Source organism: Drosophila miranda, chromosome XL (assembly GCF_003369915.1).
Source record: "Drosophila miranda strain MSH22 chromosome XL, D.miranda_PacBio2.1, whole genome shotgun sequence".
Lineage (NCBI taxonomy): Eukaryota > Metazoa > Arthropoda > Insecta > Diptera > Drosophilidae > Drosophila > Drosophila miranda.
Genome location: NC_046673.1, coordinates 8624788 through 8642290, shown reverse-complemented (window position 1 = coordinate 8642290; position 17503 = coordinate 8624788). Strand labels below are relative to the sequence as shown.

The 17503-nt window shown below is 41.0% G+C and overlaps 2 protein-coding genes and 1 long non-coding RNA gene across 10 annotated transcripts in view; 1 reads left to right on the top strand and 2 right to left on the bottom strand.

The window, feature by feature from the left end:
- Nucleotides 1–2849, bottom strand: part of LOC108155705 (irregular chiasm C-roughest protein) — a 47752-nt gene extending 44903 nt beyond the window's left edge. The window contains exon 1 of the mRNA XM_033393296.1: nucleotides 2689–2849. The gene's annotated coding sequence lies outside the window, so the exon portion shown is untranslated. The remainder of the gene's footprint in view (nucleotides 1–2688) is intronic.
- Nucleotides 2850–2975: 126 nt separating this feature from the next.
- Nucleotides 2976–15699, top strand: LOC108155721. 7 transcript variants are annotated; one of them, XR_001775063.2, is made up of 10 exons: nucleotides 2976–3441; nucleotides 4226–4472; nucleotides 4524–4639; nucleotides 4741–5718; nucleotides 6583–6778; nucleotides 6872–7198; nucleotides 13663–13806; nucleotides 13863–14283; nucleotides 14355–14504; nucleotides 14726–15699. It is a non-coding gene; the product is annotated as an uncharacterized LOC108155721 (long non-coding RNA). The 7 variants fall into 7 exon arrangements; XR_001775066.2 differs by having other exon boundaries at nucleotides 4278–4472; nucleotides 4524–5718; XR_004472892.1 differs by having other exon boundaries at nucleotides 4535–5718.
- On the bottom strand, nucleotides 15640–17068 carry LOC108165069 (hepatoma-derived growth factor-related protein 2-like). Of its 2 annotated transcripts, XM_017301118.2 has the most exons (3): nucleotides 16630–17067; nucleotides 15788–16563; nucleotides 15640–15732 (listed from the first exon to the last, which is right to left on the bottom strand). In XM_017301118.2, exons 1-2 carry the CDS (start codon nucleotides 16978–16980, stop codon nucleotides 15811–15813), a joined length of 1104 nt encoding a protein of 367 aa, XP_017156607.1. In that variant the 5' UTR covers nucleotides 16981–17067; the 3' UTR covers nucleotides 15640–15732; nucleotides 15788–15810. The 2 variants fall into 2 exon arrangements, with proteins under 2 accessions (XP_017156607.1, XP_017156606.1); XM_017301117.2 differs by having other exon boundaries at nucleotides 15788–17068.
- Between the last annotated feature and the right edge of the window lie 435 nt (nucleotides 17069–17503).

Here is a 17503-nt window from a genome sequence, read left to right as displayed (position 1 = left end):
CATTTGTCGCAGTCACTGCTGGTTTCACTGCCATCACAGCTGATGAAACTGCATCTCTGTCAGCAGGCAAATTCGCACGAACCTCCTTCTCTGTGTGTGGGGCTCTGGCCGTGCGATCTCGTGACAAAGCACTTGAAAACGTTTCCCCAATCCGAAGAACTATTGACAATTTCTGGTGTTGGGTGTTGCTGGTGTTGGGTATTGCTCGTGGTGCTGCTGCTTCAGCTTCTTCAGCATGCGATTGGGAATGAGGTTACAAATTTAAATAAAATGCGCATGCAAAAAGCAGAAGAAAAAGAAGCAGAACGATGAAAGAGGAGAATTGAGGAAGTGTACGGGGTGCGGGAGTGGGGGAGAGAGGTAATGCGAAGACAACAACTGTAAACAGAACGGCACAACAAAGGCTGGGCTCATAATTAAAACGAGCGTTCGACTGGCCCAGAATGCAGCGAAGAACTTTCCATGCGCTCAGCCTCCTCCTCCGCGCCTTCCATACAAAACTCTGACACTCCCCCTCACACACATGGCTCCATCAATCTCTGGCACTCTCTCCACCTCTCTCTCTGTGTCTGTCTCTCTCTCTCTCCGGGTTGTGCGAAATGTTGCCCCGTACCAAAAACAAGAAAAACAAAAAAGAATCGTGGTTTCAGCAGCCAAGTAAAAATTTACGAGTAACGCCTCCTGGAACAACACACAAAAAACCAAAACAGGAAAGATTTCTGCTAGCCGAAGATTTTCATACCCTTGCAGATCGATTGACGTAGCTTTGAAGATAGACACGATTTTACAGTCAATTTGGTTCGAGTTTGGTCTTTGGTTTATCATCAGAGCACTGAGAATTGTTTTCCGACCGATCTTTCTTTTGATGGGACAATATTAATGATGTGCCGCTTCGATTTTTTGTTGGCTAAACAACACTTACGGAGTAGCTATTCCAACGTATAGGATAAGAGATATTTCTTTTCCTCCGTTTTAAAAGTCTGTTCAAAAGAGTAATGCTCTTTTTGCAAGGGTATCGAAACACACACACAAAAAAAAACCGAAGACGCCCCCTTGAATGAGATTTTTTTTGTTTCGTTTTTGATTTTTGGGTTTTGACAGACAAATGTCAATAGAGCGCGGCGGCTGTACGTATCCATCCCCCCTCCGACGCTCTTCAGACACAGGCCTCATGCCCATCAACAACAAATCAATGACGACGACACATGTTGGACATCCCGTACACAGGCGGAGGGGACTGAAACCGAAACTGGAAACGCGAAGAAGGAGAAGAAAGTGAAGAAGGAGCACGAGATGTACGGCCGATGTCAGACCCACAAAGAGGTACAATGGAAGCATTTAAGCATTTGGAAGCAATTACCGTTGCAATGAAGCGTTGAATGAAAGAGAATGAATAAACGGGAGAGCACAGCCGCCATGATGATGAGCAAGCAACGCCAAAAGCCGGGAATATGAGCAACGATGAAGATGGACCCGAACGAAGACACGTGTCTGATCGGCGGTGGGCCCCCACGGACCCAAAAGTAAAACGAATTTATGTACATTTTTGTGCACACTTCCTGGGATTTGGTTCCTCATCCACATATCCATAGGGATTACTTAGTGGAAGCGACAGACGAAGGCCGACAGATGGACAGAAGACATTCAAAGACGGGAAACACGAGACGCTTCAAATGCCAATGAGCCAAAACGACGAAGAGGATGTTCTGTCGAAGGGGAGAAGGAATGCCGAAAGAGAGAGTACAGTAATAGTCCGTATATGGGTACAAAGGATATAAATAGCACTTAAATTCCTAAGAAATGTAGTCTCCTCTTCTGTGGCGAATTCGCTTTAAGTTCTATTAAATTCTACACAATATTTAATCAAAGACCAAACGATCTCAATGGAGTTTCTTTTCACATTAGCTTGAATTCACTGTGGTTGAGCCGCTCACGTTGTTTTTCTTTTAGACAAAAGCAACAGGCTAATGGAAGCGAACGATTTCCACCCCCGCCGCTAATGATGCATACATACATACATATGTGGGGTAAGTGGCCAGAGCGAGATAGCACGCACCGACTAGAGATCGCTCAAGTGAGAGAGAACGATGGAATGAGAACGCGCTGAGAGCGCGCGAGAACGAGCGCGATGATCATCACAAGAAAAAGGTGTTGTTGTTGGTTCGTGCGGGGGCGACAGTTTGCGCTAATTGCTGTACTTCACGAATGTGAATTTTCATCTTCCTCCGTTGCTGCTTGTTCGTTTTCGTTTTTTTTGTTTGTTCTCTCTGGCGTGAGGGAGGAGGGGATGGATGAGTCGAATTTTACGAGCAATGCGTTGTTTCTTTTTCTTGGGCTCAGCCTCTTTACCGTTGTTGTTATTACGTTGTTCTCTCTGTTGATTTTGATGGTATTTGTGGCTGGAATGAGACGATGACAGCTGAACGGCTGGAAGGAAGCGCCGTCTTCACAGCGCCGCACAGTGGGACACACGCACGATCGAACGGATTTTAGAATGATGGGTGGCCCTGACCCTTATTAATTTTCATTATATAGGAACCTATTTTTACTTATCTCTCAACCGGTGATAATTAAATTCCGATCTTCGAATACATATATAATTAATACCAACAAATGACTTGATAACTAATTGTTAATTAATTGGGACGTTGTAATGTATACACTTTAATTTTAAATAGGATTGCTTACCATTGGCAAATGGTTCCGAACTCCTGGTTCCATTGGTTCGACGCTGTTACGCACACGCATTTCGAGTGTAATACTGTTATACAGTGTTATATGCACACTCAACACTCAAAAAATCCGTTATGTTCCTCGCATTCCAACGCCTTCCAGGCTTTGGTATTTGGTTTTTGGCAGCAGTTTTGCGGAATCGTCAGCACCTGGCATTTCTATAGAAAGGAATTTCGGACATTTAAAGTTTTTCGTTTAATCCGGTGTTTTGTTAATGTAAATACATATGTATGTACATATGTATTATTTGTACATACATATATAGCGCGTCGTTTATTTTTATTTTTTGCTTTGTTTTTCTTTTTAAATGAGTTTCGGTCGAGTCGATGATACTTCTATTTAGTAAAACACACGAAAATGGAAGATTTATTTTTTTGCTTCGTTTTTTTTTTTGTTATTGTGTGCGCCTCTGTGTGTTTGTGTGTCTCAAGTGAGTGAGAACGTTCTGGTGGGGGTGAAGTGATGGGAGGGGAGGCTGTGGGGGAGAGTTGAGAGCGAGCGGGTGTGTGATGAGCACTTCCGCTTCCGCTGCTAGTGGGGCAATTATACTGCTACTAAAACCGTTCGAGCGCAAATAAATACCAAGAACAACAAAACACTAACCATTGAGCAGCGCTGGAAAGAGAGACGGAAAGTGAGAGAGCTTAGGCCGACTAGCCGACTAATTGTTACCCAGCAACTGCTGAAAAGTCCACTAAATACGACGCGGTGAGTCCAGATGCTGATGGGAAAAAAATTTCACCGCTCTAGCTCTAATTTATTAACATACAGCTAATTTCATACAGTCACCAATATATTCCTGTAACTGGCTTTTTAGGCCGAACGTAGGGTGAAAGCAATAATGGTTATGGATGCGCCTCACTTTCTTTAAGATGAGGCGGTCAAAATATTGACCAGGAGTCATGTCCGGGCTGTTGGCAGACGTAAAACTTTTTGTATGTGAAAAGTACAGACATATGTACATATGTACATACATATGTATGTATTTACTTATGTGCATATTATTATCATACTGTACCTCATTTTGTTGCTTATATTTAGAGCTATGTAAATGTTGTGTGTGTTCGCTGGACACGTGAAAATTGCAGTTTTTTTTTACTTGCAAATGCATTTTTCTATTACTCACGAAAAAGTGTGATACAAAATTTGTGAATTCCCATTCCCGCACATTTTTGCCGCACAGCTGCGTAAGAAGTGTGGCCGCACATCGTACGGAAATTAGTGCGGCCCTAAAAATAATAAAAACGCGTATATGATTTAAGTTTTGCTTGAATTACAAGAACAAAATAAGGTGCAAAACATCAAAAAAATTTTAAAAGACAAGGAAAATGTTTCTTATTTGTTGGCGATTTGCAAAAATATGATACACTATAATTAAAGAAATTTTTGCGCAATTGGTGTGACCATCTCGTGGGAATTATCGATATCGGCGTGAAAGGCCATTTCAAAGTTGAAGTAAAAATTTCATTGTGTAATATAAATAATCTTCCAGACCTACCAGAGGTACAATTTAACAGGGTTTCAATGCAAACGCTATATTCCAGCGGAGTTTCAATCCATATGTCGTACGGCCTGTCCATCCGCCCCTCCACAAAGGGAAGGGCTGAGGGAATGGCCGCAGTAAAAGAAATAAAAAAGCTAGGCGGAGTGGCGCCAAAATACAAGAAGAAGTATTAGATCATTTCAATACCATCAAAAAGGAAAAAAAACACTACACCTTATACTCCAGACACCAATGGGTATGTATATTCTGTATTTTCTGATAGAAGCTAAATTCTTTAATCTTTTAGCTCCTCTCAAGTGAATGTACACACAAAGCAAAGCGAAAACGGAACCACGACAACGCATGTATAATAGAGGGATAACTTTAAAGGATTACAATATGTACCTACGTACTCCCAATTACGTAAATACATCTGCATGTACATATGTACATACTTATGCAGAAGTACATATGTATCTAGTTAGGGACGTGTCTTATAGAGTCTTCTGCTTAATGGATTTCAGTTGGAACTGCAGAAAAATATCAATAGAAGACGAAGCCTGTGACTGTAGCCACCCTGTAGAGGCGTCACTTGATTGTTCTTGTTGCTGTTGCTTGTTCAAGGGGCACACGTCAATAATTGCGCTTGAAAAGAAGTTAAGGAAAACACAATCAAGCAGAAGCAGAAGCAGCAGCAGTAGAGTGGCAATGGTAGTGGCGGCGGCAGGAGGACCAAGAGGCAAGAGGCAGCCAAGCGGTGGAGGTCCTACCAAGATCTCTGCAGTCAGTCGGTCCCCTTTCGAACTTTAATGTGAAAATCATGCAATGAACCAAATTCAAACGGAAATGATTCACACTCCAGCTGAAACACAATTCAAGTAGGGGAACGGAACCCCAGAACCCCCGACAACCAGAAGCAAAAGTACAATATAAATATATGTACATACTATGTATGTTGATGCAGAAGGCGGATGGACGGACGGGGGTCTCAAATCGAAATTGCGTTTTCAACAACAATTGTTACAACAACAATGACGCCATTTGGAAGAACAATAACAATTTCACCCCCATAAGATGTCTAAGAGCGAGAGAGAGAGGCACAGAGAGACAGGGACTGAGACTGAGTCCGGGTACCGATGAAAGCAGATGAAACACTCGAGGGAGGACCGACCGACCACCGCCACATGTCGAGGAGCATGTGCCCCAAGACAAATGTCAACGCAAATATTTCACTTCCTGTTCTTTTTCCCATTTATTCGGAGATTCCCCCGTTCGTTTGTTCGACTTCACTGCAAAGCTTCGACAAAAGGTTCAAAGGTCAAGGATTTTCACGTTTAATTAGACATGGATACGGTTTTTCATCATCATCACCAGCAGAGAATCCAGCATTCAGCATCCAGCATCCAGCATCCGCGAGGGCGTTTGCGTAGGCGGCAACGGCGACGGCGACGACAAAGAAGCGGTATTTAAATTTCCAATTAGCCCAGTGAGAGGGCGTATGGGTGAGTGGGTGGCATGTGGCGGGTGACGGGTGGCTGGAAGCTTCCAGTAAATATACCTGAATGGCACAAAGAAGTGTTTGAAGCTTAAATCGCCTTTAGGACAATGGTGCCGCCCGGGTAGCAGGTCGCGTCCGCCTGTGGGCGACGACTTTGGCGTGTGGGCAATTCCGGCTAAGAACGACAAGGTTAAGCTCTTGATGGAATTATAGAATTATACGTAGTTTAAATATACATATATATATGTATGTACATAGGTACGATGGGGACTATCTGTTTCGAGTGTCCACTCAAGATCCTTCGGCCTTCGACCTTCAAGTATGATGCAAGCCTGAGTATAAAGAAACCCAACCTTTAGTTGCAGTGTAGTTTGAGGGAGAGTCAGGGCCAGTTACAGGGCCGGGGTTCAACTTAAAGTTGAATAACTTTTTAAAAACTTTAATTTCGCTCACAGTCGATAACAACTCGTCTGTTTTCGTGGATGGGGCGTGGGGGTAAGGAGAGGGCGACACTGGTGCAACAAATTAAATGCATTAAATGTCAACTCTGGCACTTGTTGTCCACGCTGATAGTTTCATTAAATGGAAAAGCGAATTTTTGCGCATTTTCCGCAAAAGTACTTTTTCCCCGCGTTTTTCCAGCTTTTTTCTGCTTTTTCTGTCGCAGTCTTTGAGGGGACGGACGAGCAGGCAAATCCCACTGAGACGCCGTCTGTGTCTCATCTTGAGCAACCTCCAGGCAGACAGTATTTTTCTGGCTGTTTTCCTCTGTCTTGTGTCTCTTTATCTGAGACTCCAAGATGCAAGGCATGCCATTTTCCATTTGCCATATTTCAATTGCATTTTAATTCATTTGAGTGTGTTCCAGTGTGTGTCTTCTGTATGCCACATTTTCTGCGGTTTCTTTGCCCTTTTCGAGGGGAGACACCCTGCCAGCCAGGAGCCAAAAAAAATTCTATAAAAATAAAACAATAATTCATTAAAGATTTGTAAAGCCCCCAAATCTATAAGAAAAAGTAGCTTTGGTTCATGGAGTAAAACGGGGTCTATATTTCTTCAAAATGGTAAGTTTTGAATGCTTCTGACTCATTAAAAGCAACCTTCACGCAACAGGAGACCCCATATTTGTTCACACATTCTATTTGTTCATTCCACAGATGCCACGCGGGCACTTTTGTGGCACTGAATCGCATACGCATCCGCGGGTTCCACATCTGGGGAAGCCAGAAAGGTATGATCCAGCAGCCACTGGAGGGTGGCATCGGAAATGGTTCGGGAGATCTAATATCCTTACAGCTACCGTTGTCCGTCCTCTCGTGCCAAAGGCAGGAACACACAGAAGCAGGAGCTTTCGTCTGCCAAGTATTTTGAAGTGTTTGTCATTTGAACTTGAATTAAATTTCGACTTATTGTTTTCATGTGGTGCTGTAACACCTTCGGGGAATGCTGCCACCGATGGACTCTGGATAATCAATCTGTAATCTGTGAGTTCACCATTTGTGTGCCTCTTGAGTGAAGGTAGAGCTAGTCGAATAATCACAAAAATGCAACTATACTAGTTTTAATTAAATTTTAAGATATCCTGTGGATCACACATCTTAATGTTGATTGCAATTCAAGAATAAGAACTCCAGAGAATGTTTAGCCCTTCAAGCTGTTGCACCTTTTAAAGTTAGCTTTTGAGCAAAGTTTATTCTATTCTAAAATGTCGACCATTGATTAGTATTCATCACCTTTCCATTTGAACACTTCCCTTGCTTATCTTATTTTCCTCTTATTTATTCTGTTATTCATTCTTCCTTTCTCCTCCGTAGAGTGTTTTTTCAACGATGTTTAATAATTTAATTTAAACATTTGCCGCGCCCGAATGACTCGGGATTCGATGGATTCCGCCGGCCCAACCCCCTTACCGTTTTCCACATTTCTGTGGCATGTTTTTCTCGGCTGCTGCTAAGCCATTTATTGTTGTCCTTTGCATGTTGCCTCCCTTTGTGTAGAGGGTATGACGCCTATGACTACGCGTTTGCATTGCACAGACTGAACATTAGGTCTAGTCACTAAGTAGTCTATAAGTCTATACAAGGATACTATATCAGCCAAACGAATTTTTACAGTACTTTAATCATCAGCATTCATTCAATCACTCTTAAGTCTTGACCTAAAGAAAAGGTTAGGCAAACGCATTTTTAAAGAAAGTGGAACACAAAAAATAGCAAACTGCATCGGATCCTAAATGCAGGTTTAAAGTCGAAATTGGGTCGCCATGTCATAGTGATATCTAGGAAGAATGGTTCTTCTACGAATAATCTAGACAAATTTGACCAATCCATAATATAATTTTTTTCTTGATAGCTTTGTAACAAAGTCAATTGAAATAGTTTAAATTTGTAGAAAATAGGAAATACAAATATTAAATTTATATAAGAAATATTATCGATCAAATATTCTCATATTAATGGTCAGATGTATGTGAAAACATATACTAATATACCTGAGTAAATATTATATATATTACAACCTATAATTCCCTTATAATAGTACATATGTACATATATACAATATGTGTATATAATATAAACCTTTACTATAACCTTATATTACTATTTAGGACTAGTCCACATTTGGTAGACTTTTAGTTGTGAATCATTCTACATTCTACATACAGGTTCCTAATACTAGAGATTGTTTGGTTGCCAGGTTGGGGATCGTAGGTGAGTCTCTTAAGTCCCTGCTGTAAGGGTATCTAAGACTGCGGTTATACGCGATATTCGGCAAGAATTCCTTTTTTGTTTTGGCTTAAATGAGTTTCTTATGGTTTTTTAATTTTCTTTGATTTGATTTCCATTTCCGTCTTTCGTTTCCCATTTCCCGTTGCCCACCGCTTTTCATCTCGGTGATTCATTTCCATCTCACCGGCTTGTCCAGGCCATGCATAAATATGTTTTTCCTTTCGCAGTTCGTCCTGCGCCTTCCTGCGCCGCCCTTGCAGTTTCTTATTTATTTATTCGCCTTGTATTCCATTCTGTTCTGTGATTCGGACTCTTCTTCTTCGTTTTAATAGCTTCATAAAAATTTCTTCATTTGATTTCATGTCAATTTGGCCTCACTCCCCGTCCGACCGACCCCCCACACTCCACGGCACCAAACCAAATGATCAAAATAAAATAATAAAATGCAAGTAAATGAAAATGAAAGGCAAATAAAATTTTATTAACTTTAAGCCAAGTGGCGGGACATTTTGCGGTTCGTCGGATTGGTGTGTGTTTAGGGCGCGTTTAATGTTAACACGAAATATGAGAAGGACGAATAAATGAGTGAGTGCCACGCTCATAAACGAGATTCAATCGGTGCGACTTTTTACTCCAGGACCTTCAAGGACTTCAAGGACACCGTGGCTCCACTCATCTGTTTTCGATGAGGAATAGTGTTTCCATTATTTCCTATATTTATATTCGCTGTCTCTCACAGAGAAAAGACCCTAAGAATGGAATAGTTACACTTAGATTAAAAGTTATTACCCAAAGTGGGATTTTTAAAAAGAAAGAAACTTAACTTTTACCATTCAAATGAAATATATTTGATTTACAAATATTTTATACTGAAGAAAAATATTTATCTTATTTAAATTATTTTATATTGAATACATTACCTAAGAAGAATATTTTCTTTTGGTTCATTTAAAATTGTTGTATTTTTAGATTAAATATGGAATGTTTAAAAATACTTTTTAGTACATATATTAATTAATCAAAGTGAATTTAATTTTTTTTTTACTATGCCATCTTTCTCTTAGTGTACCATATTTATTTTTACAACATTATTAATTTTGAGTTCAGTTGTAATTGCTAGATATAAATGTTTACTTGATTTCTTTTTATGAGCTCCAATTGTAATCTTTTTACAAGTGAAAACCCACGATATAATTTCAATATTTTCTGTTTTTTTAAACTTAAGTCAAATGAGAGCCTGTATAGAGAGAGACGTATGTATATAAATATCATAGACATATCTTTAATTATAATTTCAAACAATTCATTCGGACAAAGTTCCTTCATCGCTTTTTAGTGTTGCGAAATTTCTGGAATGCTGAAGTTTTGTTTTCTCTTGAATTCCTCGGCATTAAAGAATAGATCCCGTTCCGAGGACTCATAGCATAATTCCAGAATCCACAATATTTTTTTATCGCCTCCACTTAAAGCACCTTCTCTCCCCTCTCCCTGCACCACACTCCCTGTACTCCCTTCGCATTGAACACTGAAAATAGATTCTTTGTGTAGTGTCGACCCCTCTTGACGGCCTGCACCTAAAGTTGCAACTTGCAGCGCCCTTCCACTCTCACTCTTTCGCTTTCTTTTTCTCTTTAGGTAGGGGACGCAGGTCCTCAATGAATTTCCGGACTCGGGGAACGAACGAACCCTTGTCGTTATTGTTGATGGATTGGGGGAACTGGGCACTGGCATGCTCTTCTCTATTTATTTTCTTGTTTTCCCCTGCTTTAGAAAATTAAATTTATTCATAATTTCCACCGAGCGATGTTGTTTTTGTTGTTGTTTACTCTTGCACGCAGGGTATTATGATTTTTACTAGCAACTAGTTCTGTAGCTTTTTATTAATTTTGTAGCTGGTTTCTATCCTAGTGCTACAAGGCTTACTTATAATTAAGGCCCTAGTTACACAACTATTTTAATCTTATACATACATATCACACATATATATCTTAAAATTTTTCCAGTGAATTTTAATACTCAAAAATTACATGCCTATATAGTAATTTTTTTTATGATACATTTTAATGTGAATATTTGTTTGGTTTTGTTTTTAGTTTTATTTATCTGTATTTGCACTTAGAATATTTATTTTTGCAGATATGCAATAATGGCCTATCTACTAATACAGATTTGAAAATAGAATATATTATCAGTAACCATTATCGTGACAATTTTTGTATACCCGGTACTCAAAGATTATCGTGGTATATACGATTTTTGGTGGAACTGGATGAGTGTAACACCCAAAAGGAAGCAATTTGGACTCCATTAAGTATAAACATATATTCTTGGACACCATCAATAGACTTGTCTGTCTGTCTGTCTTTCCCGAAGAGCCACTAGATCTCAGAGACTTGAAAAGTTAGAGCAGGCATTATTTAAAAATTTCGCCTTGCCCCCAAAAAGTACGAAAATCTGTGGCATCCACAATTTTGAACATACCAGAAAACCGTGAATTCGGAATCATAGAAAAGGACATTATTTACCAGAATACCGAAACTGGTTTGAATTGTTCCACCACGCGCCTACTCATTCTCTCCCTCTCTCTCATGCACCCTTCCTCGTGCAGTGTGCGCACTACGGCGGAGATACTTCTTCCCACTCGTTAATGTTCGAGAGGTGTAGTTGTTTGAGTCTTCGTGGGATATCTGGACAATATATGCACCTTACATACTTTTTTTTGCTTTTGTTCTCCAGGGGATTAAAACTTTCGACCACTGTGGAGTTTTACGTCTGTCTCGCTCCATTTTCTGGAACGATTTGCAGGCACATTAATGTAGTGGTCGCTAAGCAGGGGTATGGGCAGGACAACTGATCAGAAAATACGCCCAAACTGAATTTGAAGAAAGGAAAATAAATAAAAAATAAAAAAAAAACGAAGCAAGTGGCGAAAAAAACAAAAAAAAAAAACCCCTGGTGGAGGGGATGGGGGAAAGGGGAAATAAAAGGTGAAATGGCGCAAAGGTAGAGCCAGAATAATGGCAACAACAAAGGGAACAAAAAGAAAGCAAAGTAGGAAATTATGATATCATCTTTATGACGCCATTATGGTGGCTATCCTGTCGCTCCTCTGCTTTGTTGTGGGGAGGGTGCTGCGGGTGCCCGTACCCGCATGTGGGTCCCATCCCGTCCCGTGCACCCTTCCGTCAGCATGCTATGACTAACTGTCAGCCCTGACACAGCCACAACCTCCATCCCTTCTTTGGGGGATGTGGGGGATTTGCTGTCAGGGCAAACTGTTGTAAATGTCAAAGACCGGAAAAAGCAACACACAACCCACACACATGGAGCAAGGAAGCAGGGCAAGTGGCAGCGTAACAGCAGAAGAAGCCGAAGCTGACTAGAAATGCAACAGTTATGTGGCGCCACCACCGATGTCGACTACTGTCTGTCTGCCTGCCTGCCTGTCTGTCTGCCTTTCTGCCTGCCTGTCTATGTGCAAAGCCAAAAGGGTTAAGAGCGCCCAAGACAAAATGAAGCACATCTTTCCTGTTGTTTTTTTGCGTCTTTGTATTTTTTTTTTGGCACTTTTGAAACCGCAAAAATGCATTCGGATGGGCGTCTGGCAAACGAAAGCTTTAAAAAAGATTTCGGGCTCCATTTTCTGCGGAAATAATCGCACCAGAGAAAAAGAAACTGGACATCAAATAAACCGAAAAAGGAGCTCAGATCAAATGGAGCGAAGGCTTAGTCCCCATTAAATAGTCGATAATGGATCTTCGTTTAATAACACACTTTTAAGTTATAATCTTAGCAGTGCTTGAACTATGGAAATTACTATACACGCCTATACTATATACAGGTAGGAAAAATTCTCAAAATTGTATGGTAATGCCTTGCCACACAATCTAAAACAATTCGATCCGCATATTCAATACAGCATTTAAATTCGATTAATAAAAAGGAAATATTATATGCCATAGTAGTCCATTATATATACTGTTAAACTAATCTAGGCCCAAGTTCTCTTTCTACAGGCTGTACCTGCAGCAAACCAGAGACGATGCATTTCGGATTATGCCCGAACTGAGTGATCTACACGATTACATCTAGATATTTTCATACATACATATGTAAATCAGTGATCTACAAATATATACTATATGAAAAATGCACAAAAACTTAATAAAATGCTAAGATCATAAAGTTTAGGAAAAATTATACCTAGATCTCTGAAAAAGAAAAAGTTGAGTAAGGATAGGTGGTTCAGAGTTATCTTAATAGCACACTTTTGTATCTCTACAAACTATGGAAAACTTTGAAGGTGGGTCCGCCAGGATATTGGCGATTTTTGCCTAGAGAACTTGAGAAATGTGGTAATAAGAAAGGGAAATCCTCTTACTGATCAAGATCAGAATCATATGAACCATAAACGTCCTCAGCAGGCTGGGCATAGCCGTGATCCATCAGTTGGACGATCAGTTCGGCATATTCGCCATGGAATCGAATCATACAGCCATCCTGCAGACGATTGACCAGCATCTAGTCCTGCTCCACGTCGAGTATTTTACTTTTGAGATACTCCTCGCAATGGAAAAATCCCTTTAGGGGCAAGGTGCTTGTTGTACGACGCCCTCGAGGTAGCATCTCCGCAAGGAACCAGAGCATCTAGTGGCACAAACTCTGTATTGCCGTAGACCACATAAAATATTTTGTGTGCCCAGCCCAGTCCTCTATGATCTGGGCGCGATAATAGGAGCCGTCGTTGTGGAGAGCCAAAACTATGTCCAAAAAATGCGGTTTCTGGTTGAACTGACTCTTGACCGATGGCAGATCATTCTGGTCAATACCAGTGGGGCAGAGTCATCCACAAATTGGCCATACATAAGTTATCAGCATTTTCACAGTGCTTTCCATAACTTCTGGCACGTTCAAGTCCTTGGTGGCAGCTAAGAAAAAACAGGAGATGTAACCGAGTATGATTTTTGTATATTTTCCGACTTACTCTTGAAGCAATCATTGGCCGTATCTGCCATGCTTAACTGTGGCCCTTGGGCGACTGACTTTGACTGGTCCTGACTAGAATCAACTGGCTAGCTTAATTGTGGGGCCAGGAGCTCTGCTGCTGGGTAAGAGGAAGTGATAGAATTGATTTCCTTGCCTAATTGTGCGTCCTGTCGCTGGACCTCATAAAGAGCTTTCGAATGCATTGAATTCCAATTGTTTATGAACACAAGCAGCAGGTTGACGAAGACTGACTCAAGTGTTGCAGCATGCGTACAAGCTGGTACACGATCGTGCGTTACCCAACACTGGTGGCGGATGGCTCTGGAACTTTCTGGAAGATATTGGTAAAAGAAAAAATCGATTGAGTGTCCACATTTGTGAGTAGTTTTTTATGATATACTCTTAGCCGTAATTAAATAACGTATCGTTTCAGGACGACCCTTTGGCCAACCGCTTTGTGTGTTCCTCACCGGCGTTTTTGTGCCGGGCTCAATAAAAGCGCCCATTGCCTATCGTCACGTCAAGTGGAACCCACGAGATGTCCTCAATGACACAGCTAAGCAGCTATTTTGCCATTTTGCGAAGCTGCTGAATGTTAAATATGTAGTTGCCAGAGGTCCAGACGGATGAAGTGCGCCTGTCACGCGCAGCCGTTGCTCAGCTCATGGCGCGGAGCCACCGCTTTTCTACAGATTTCTGAAGACGCTATGGAGAAAGGCATTGCAATCTCGCAGCTCATGGCTTATGATATAAAGCTCTTCATGTATGATACCCAGAAGAACAACTTTATCCATTGGCACACATTTGATCGATTTGATCTACCATTCCTACCATATAAAAGACTCAAGGAACATGTATGTACATTTTTGTTCAATCTATTCGTTTTTAAAGAGATTGACAAACATATTCCATGTAATTTATTTAGTGATCTATCGGTACGGCGTCCATCAATGATATACGAGTATGGCAGCTCCCAGGAGAAACTCAACAAGATATTTCCCACTCTAGAAAGGATCCGAGTCAGTCGCATAATGATGGACTTGTGCGGGGAAATCCAAAGGAATGGTAATCAAAGGTATTTTCCTTTTACGCATCTCCCTGCTGCACTGCATGTCCACCATTTCGAGGGGCAAGGAGACCCTGCTCCAGGTGACGCTCTCTTGGCGTTATGTGCAGCAGGGTCGCATCGATGGCGAATTCTGGAAGCTGTTGGAGAAGGGAATTAGCCTCAAGCATCTATTTATTAGCTGTTTATCTGCAAAGCTATTGACTCAACTGCCTTATTACTTTTTGCAGATTTTTGCCAGTCTTATGGCAGCTGGGAATTGATTACATGGACTGTTGCAAGCATGGAGCTGCTTTGGCATACCCTTAGCCAGGCAGAGAGGCCTGACTGATTAAAAGCCAGAAAGCAGGAGACGCTCTCAGGATGCTGTGATGGTCACAGGAATACCTGAAAGTATACCGAAGGTGGCCATCGGTCAAACCTCTTTAAACGGCCATCGATATCGATGTTGTGTAGAAGCAAAGGCTATAGGCTATAGGTCAAACGCATAAAACCCTAATTTAATAAAAAAGGCACCGTCAATGTCTTAAAACAGTCGGTCAATCTTAACTGAATACATCAGATAATTGATGTACATCTTAAAGAGATAAGCTATATGGTCATCGGTTTCTGAAGTATAGTCCAATTCTTGGAGCACCATTAGCAAAGATATCGTGGAACTGTGACTCTCCGGAACGGAACTGAGCTCGTTGAAAGCCATTTCGATTCTAGTTATTTGTGCCTTTTTTCTTAAATCAGATTCCTAAGTGGATTATGTATTGTATATACAAGCAACAGTTTTCCCTTTTCGCGGATAAATCGCAAGAAGAAGGCCATGCGCTCCAAGAAGGAGAGACGCTAGGGGAATATTGCATTGGAGAGTCTGCGGAGTATGCACAGATCGGTAGGAGAGAGCCACCGATGGGCTAATCCCGACGAACAACTTGGCTAAACGCGGTAGGAAAACGCAAGGAAGGCGCAAAAGAGTAAAGTAAAGATGCAGTTCGAAACATTAGAGACAAACCAGACCCAAACCCAAACAGATTTAAATGCAAGCATTTACCATCCATAGCTTTATTTATTGTTAATCAAACACATTGTACTTCGTATGTGGATTAGAGTTAATTGGTTCAGCGGGATGCTGATGGTCCATCATCTAAACTAAGTCAAATAAGGAACTTGATATTCATGTGTATGTTGTGGTAATTTTGTGAAGTTAGCAATAGAAGTTTGCTCTTTGGGAATTCGTCTTTTTGGGCTGTGAAACAAATAAATTAAAAAAAATATCATATTAATTTGTCGAAGGCCTTTACCTTTAATTGAATGGTTTGTTCTCCTATTCTTTAGCGGGAGCTAGGGTATTCCCTTGTGTGGCTTCAACGAGGTTGTTGTACGTGGACTCGTCCATGGCGATGCGTAGATTTGGTTTGATGAATTTAGTGATGGCCTTGTAAATTTTGACCTCATTGCAGAAATCTGGCCAGAAGTCTTCCCCCTCAGCTAAGTTGAGCACCGTTTGGAAGCGCTCGTAGATGAACGAGGCCTCTTCACGGATGATTTTGGCCTGTTTAATGAACGCAGCCTCAGCGGAGGCGTCCATCTTCCAAACTTTCAAATTTCCCAAATATCGTCGCATCGAACGAATCGTTTCCACACTTTGTGGATTACGCAGCAGCATTAGCTTGGTCACATCCAATTTTTTTAATAGCTTCAGGTTCGTAAAGCATCGGCCCACATTAGCTCGACGCTGGTTCAAGCAGCAGCGGACCACTGCGGTTAGATGAACTAAGTCCCGCTCTATAAACATAGCTTCCTCCAGTTTTTTGATCTCCTGTTGTAGTTTCACTTCTTCCTGCTTGGTCGTCTCTTTGGAAGAGGGTTCAGCGACGACACGTCCTGGAAGCGATCTGGGATCTTTTTGTCCTAACAACAACTGCTGCTTCAGTAGATTGGCCTCTTTGCGCGACTCATCCATCCAGGACTGCTCCGCAGCGGCATTTTCAAATGTCTCCGGCTTGTTGTAGTTAATGTCGATGCCAAAGACTTTGGATGGAGGCACATACACCAACATCATATTATTTTCTTTATTCTGTGTGGAAAACATTTTGTATTTTGAATTGTATTTTAAATTGTCTTCTTGAACTGGTGTACTGACGTTTGCTGGGTGTGATTGCTTTATGTTGTTTGCAGTTTTTTGTTGCTCAGTGGCCGCTTTCTCGGCCACTTCATCAATTTCGATCATAGCCCTGCGGAAAACGGCTTGCTTCATGTGATGTTCAGTGGAGTACTCTTCCTTGAGCTCGAGGTATGGTACGAGGTTTTTCAGTAGTATGTAGCCGATCTCTCCCGAGCCATAAAAGCACACAGTGTACTGCTTCTTTTTATCAACATCATGGGTAATCACTGCCGGCCATGGTTTGAAGCCTCGCACTTTGGCAAACACTAAATCGCCAATTTTGAACGATTTGCAAGTTTCTTGCTTAGCCATTTTCGATGTAGTCTTCATCTTGCTATACACACGTTTTTCTCTGTTAATCACAATGACAATCTCGACGTGACGAATGGAATGCTTGTGCAGATTTTAGGTCCGGCTCTCAAAAAATCGTTATCGTTTCTTTGCCACTATCCCAATTCATCCGAGTGCCGCTGTTTTCATCAAAATTAAAAGCTTACATTTCAAAGATTAATTTGATTTATATGTTTTATACATATAATCAAGGTCTGGTGCATAAAACACCTATCAGTATATAATAACTAACATTTATACAGGCGTTTTCCTTAAAGACCAAGGGTGTTTTGTGAACATAAATAAAATAAAAGCTTATTTCAGTGGGAAAACATAGAAGTATTTCTCTTTTTGTCTTCTGTACCAATTTAATGTACTTATTTTTCTTATTATCTCTGTATTATATGTAAAAAAAAGTTTTGGATCGTTGTCGTCCGATATTTGACTCATATCGGCGCGAGCAAGCGATACATTTACTATCAGTGGAAATGAAACAAAATTTCAAAATATGTTTGGCTGTTTT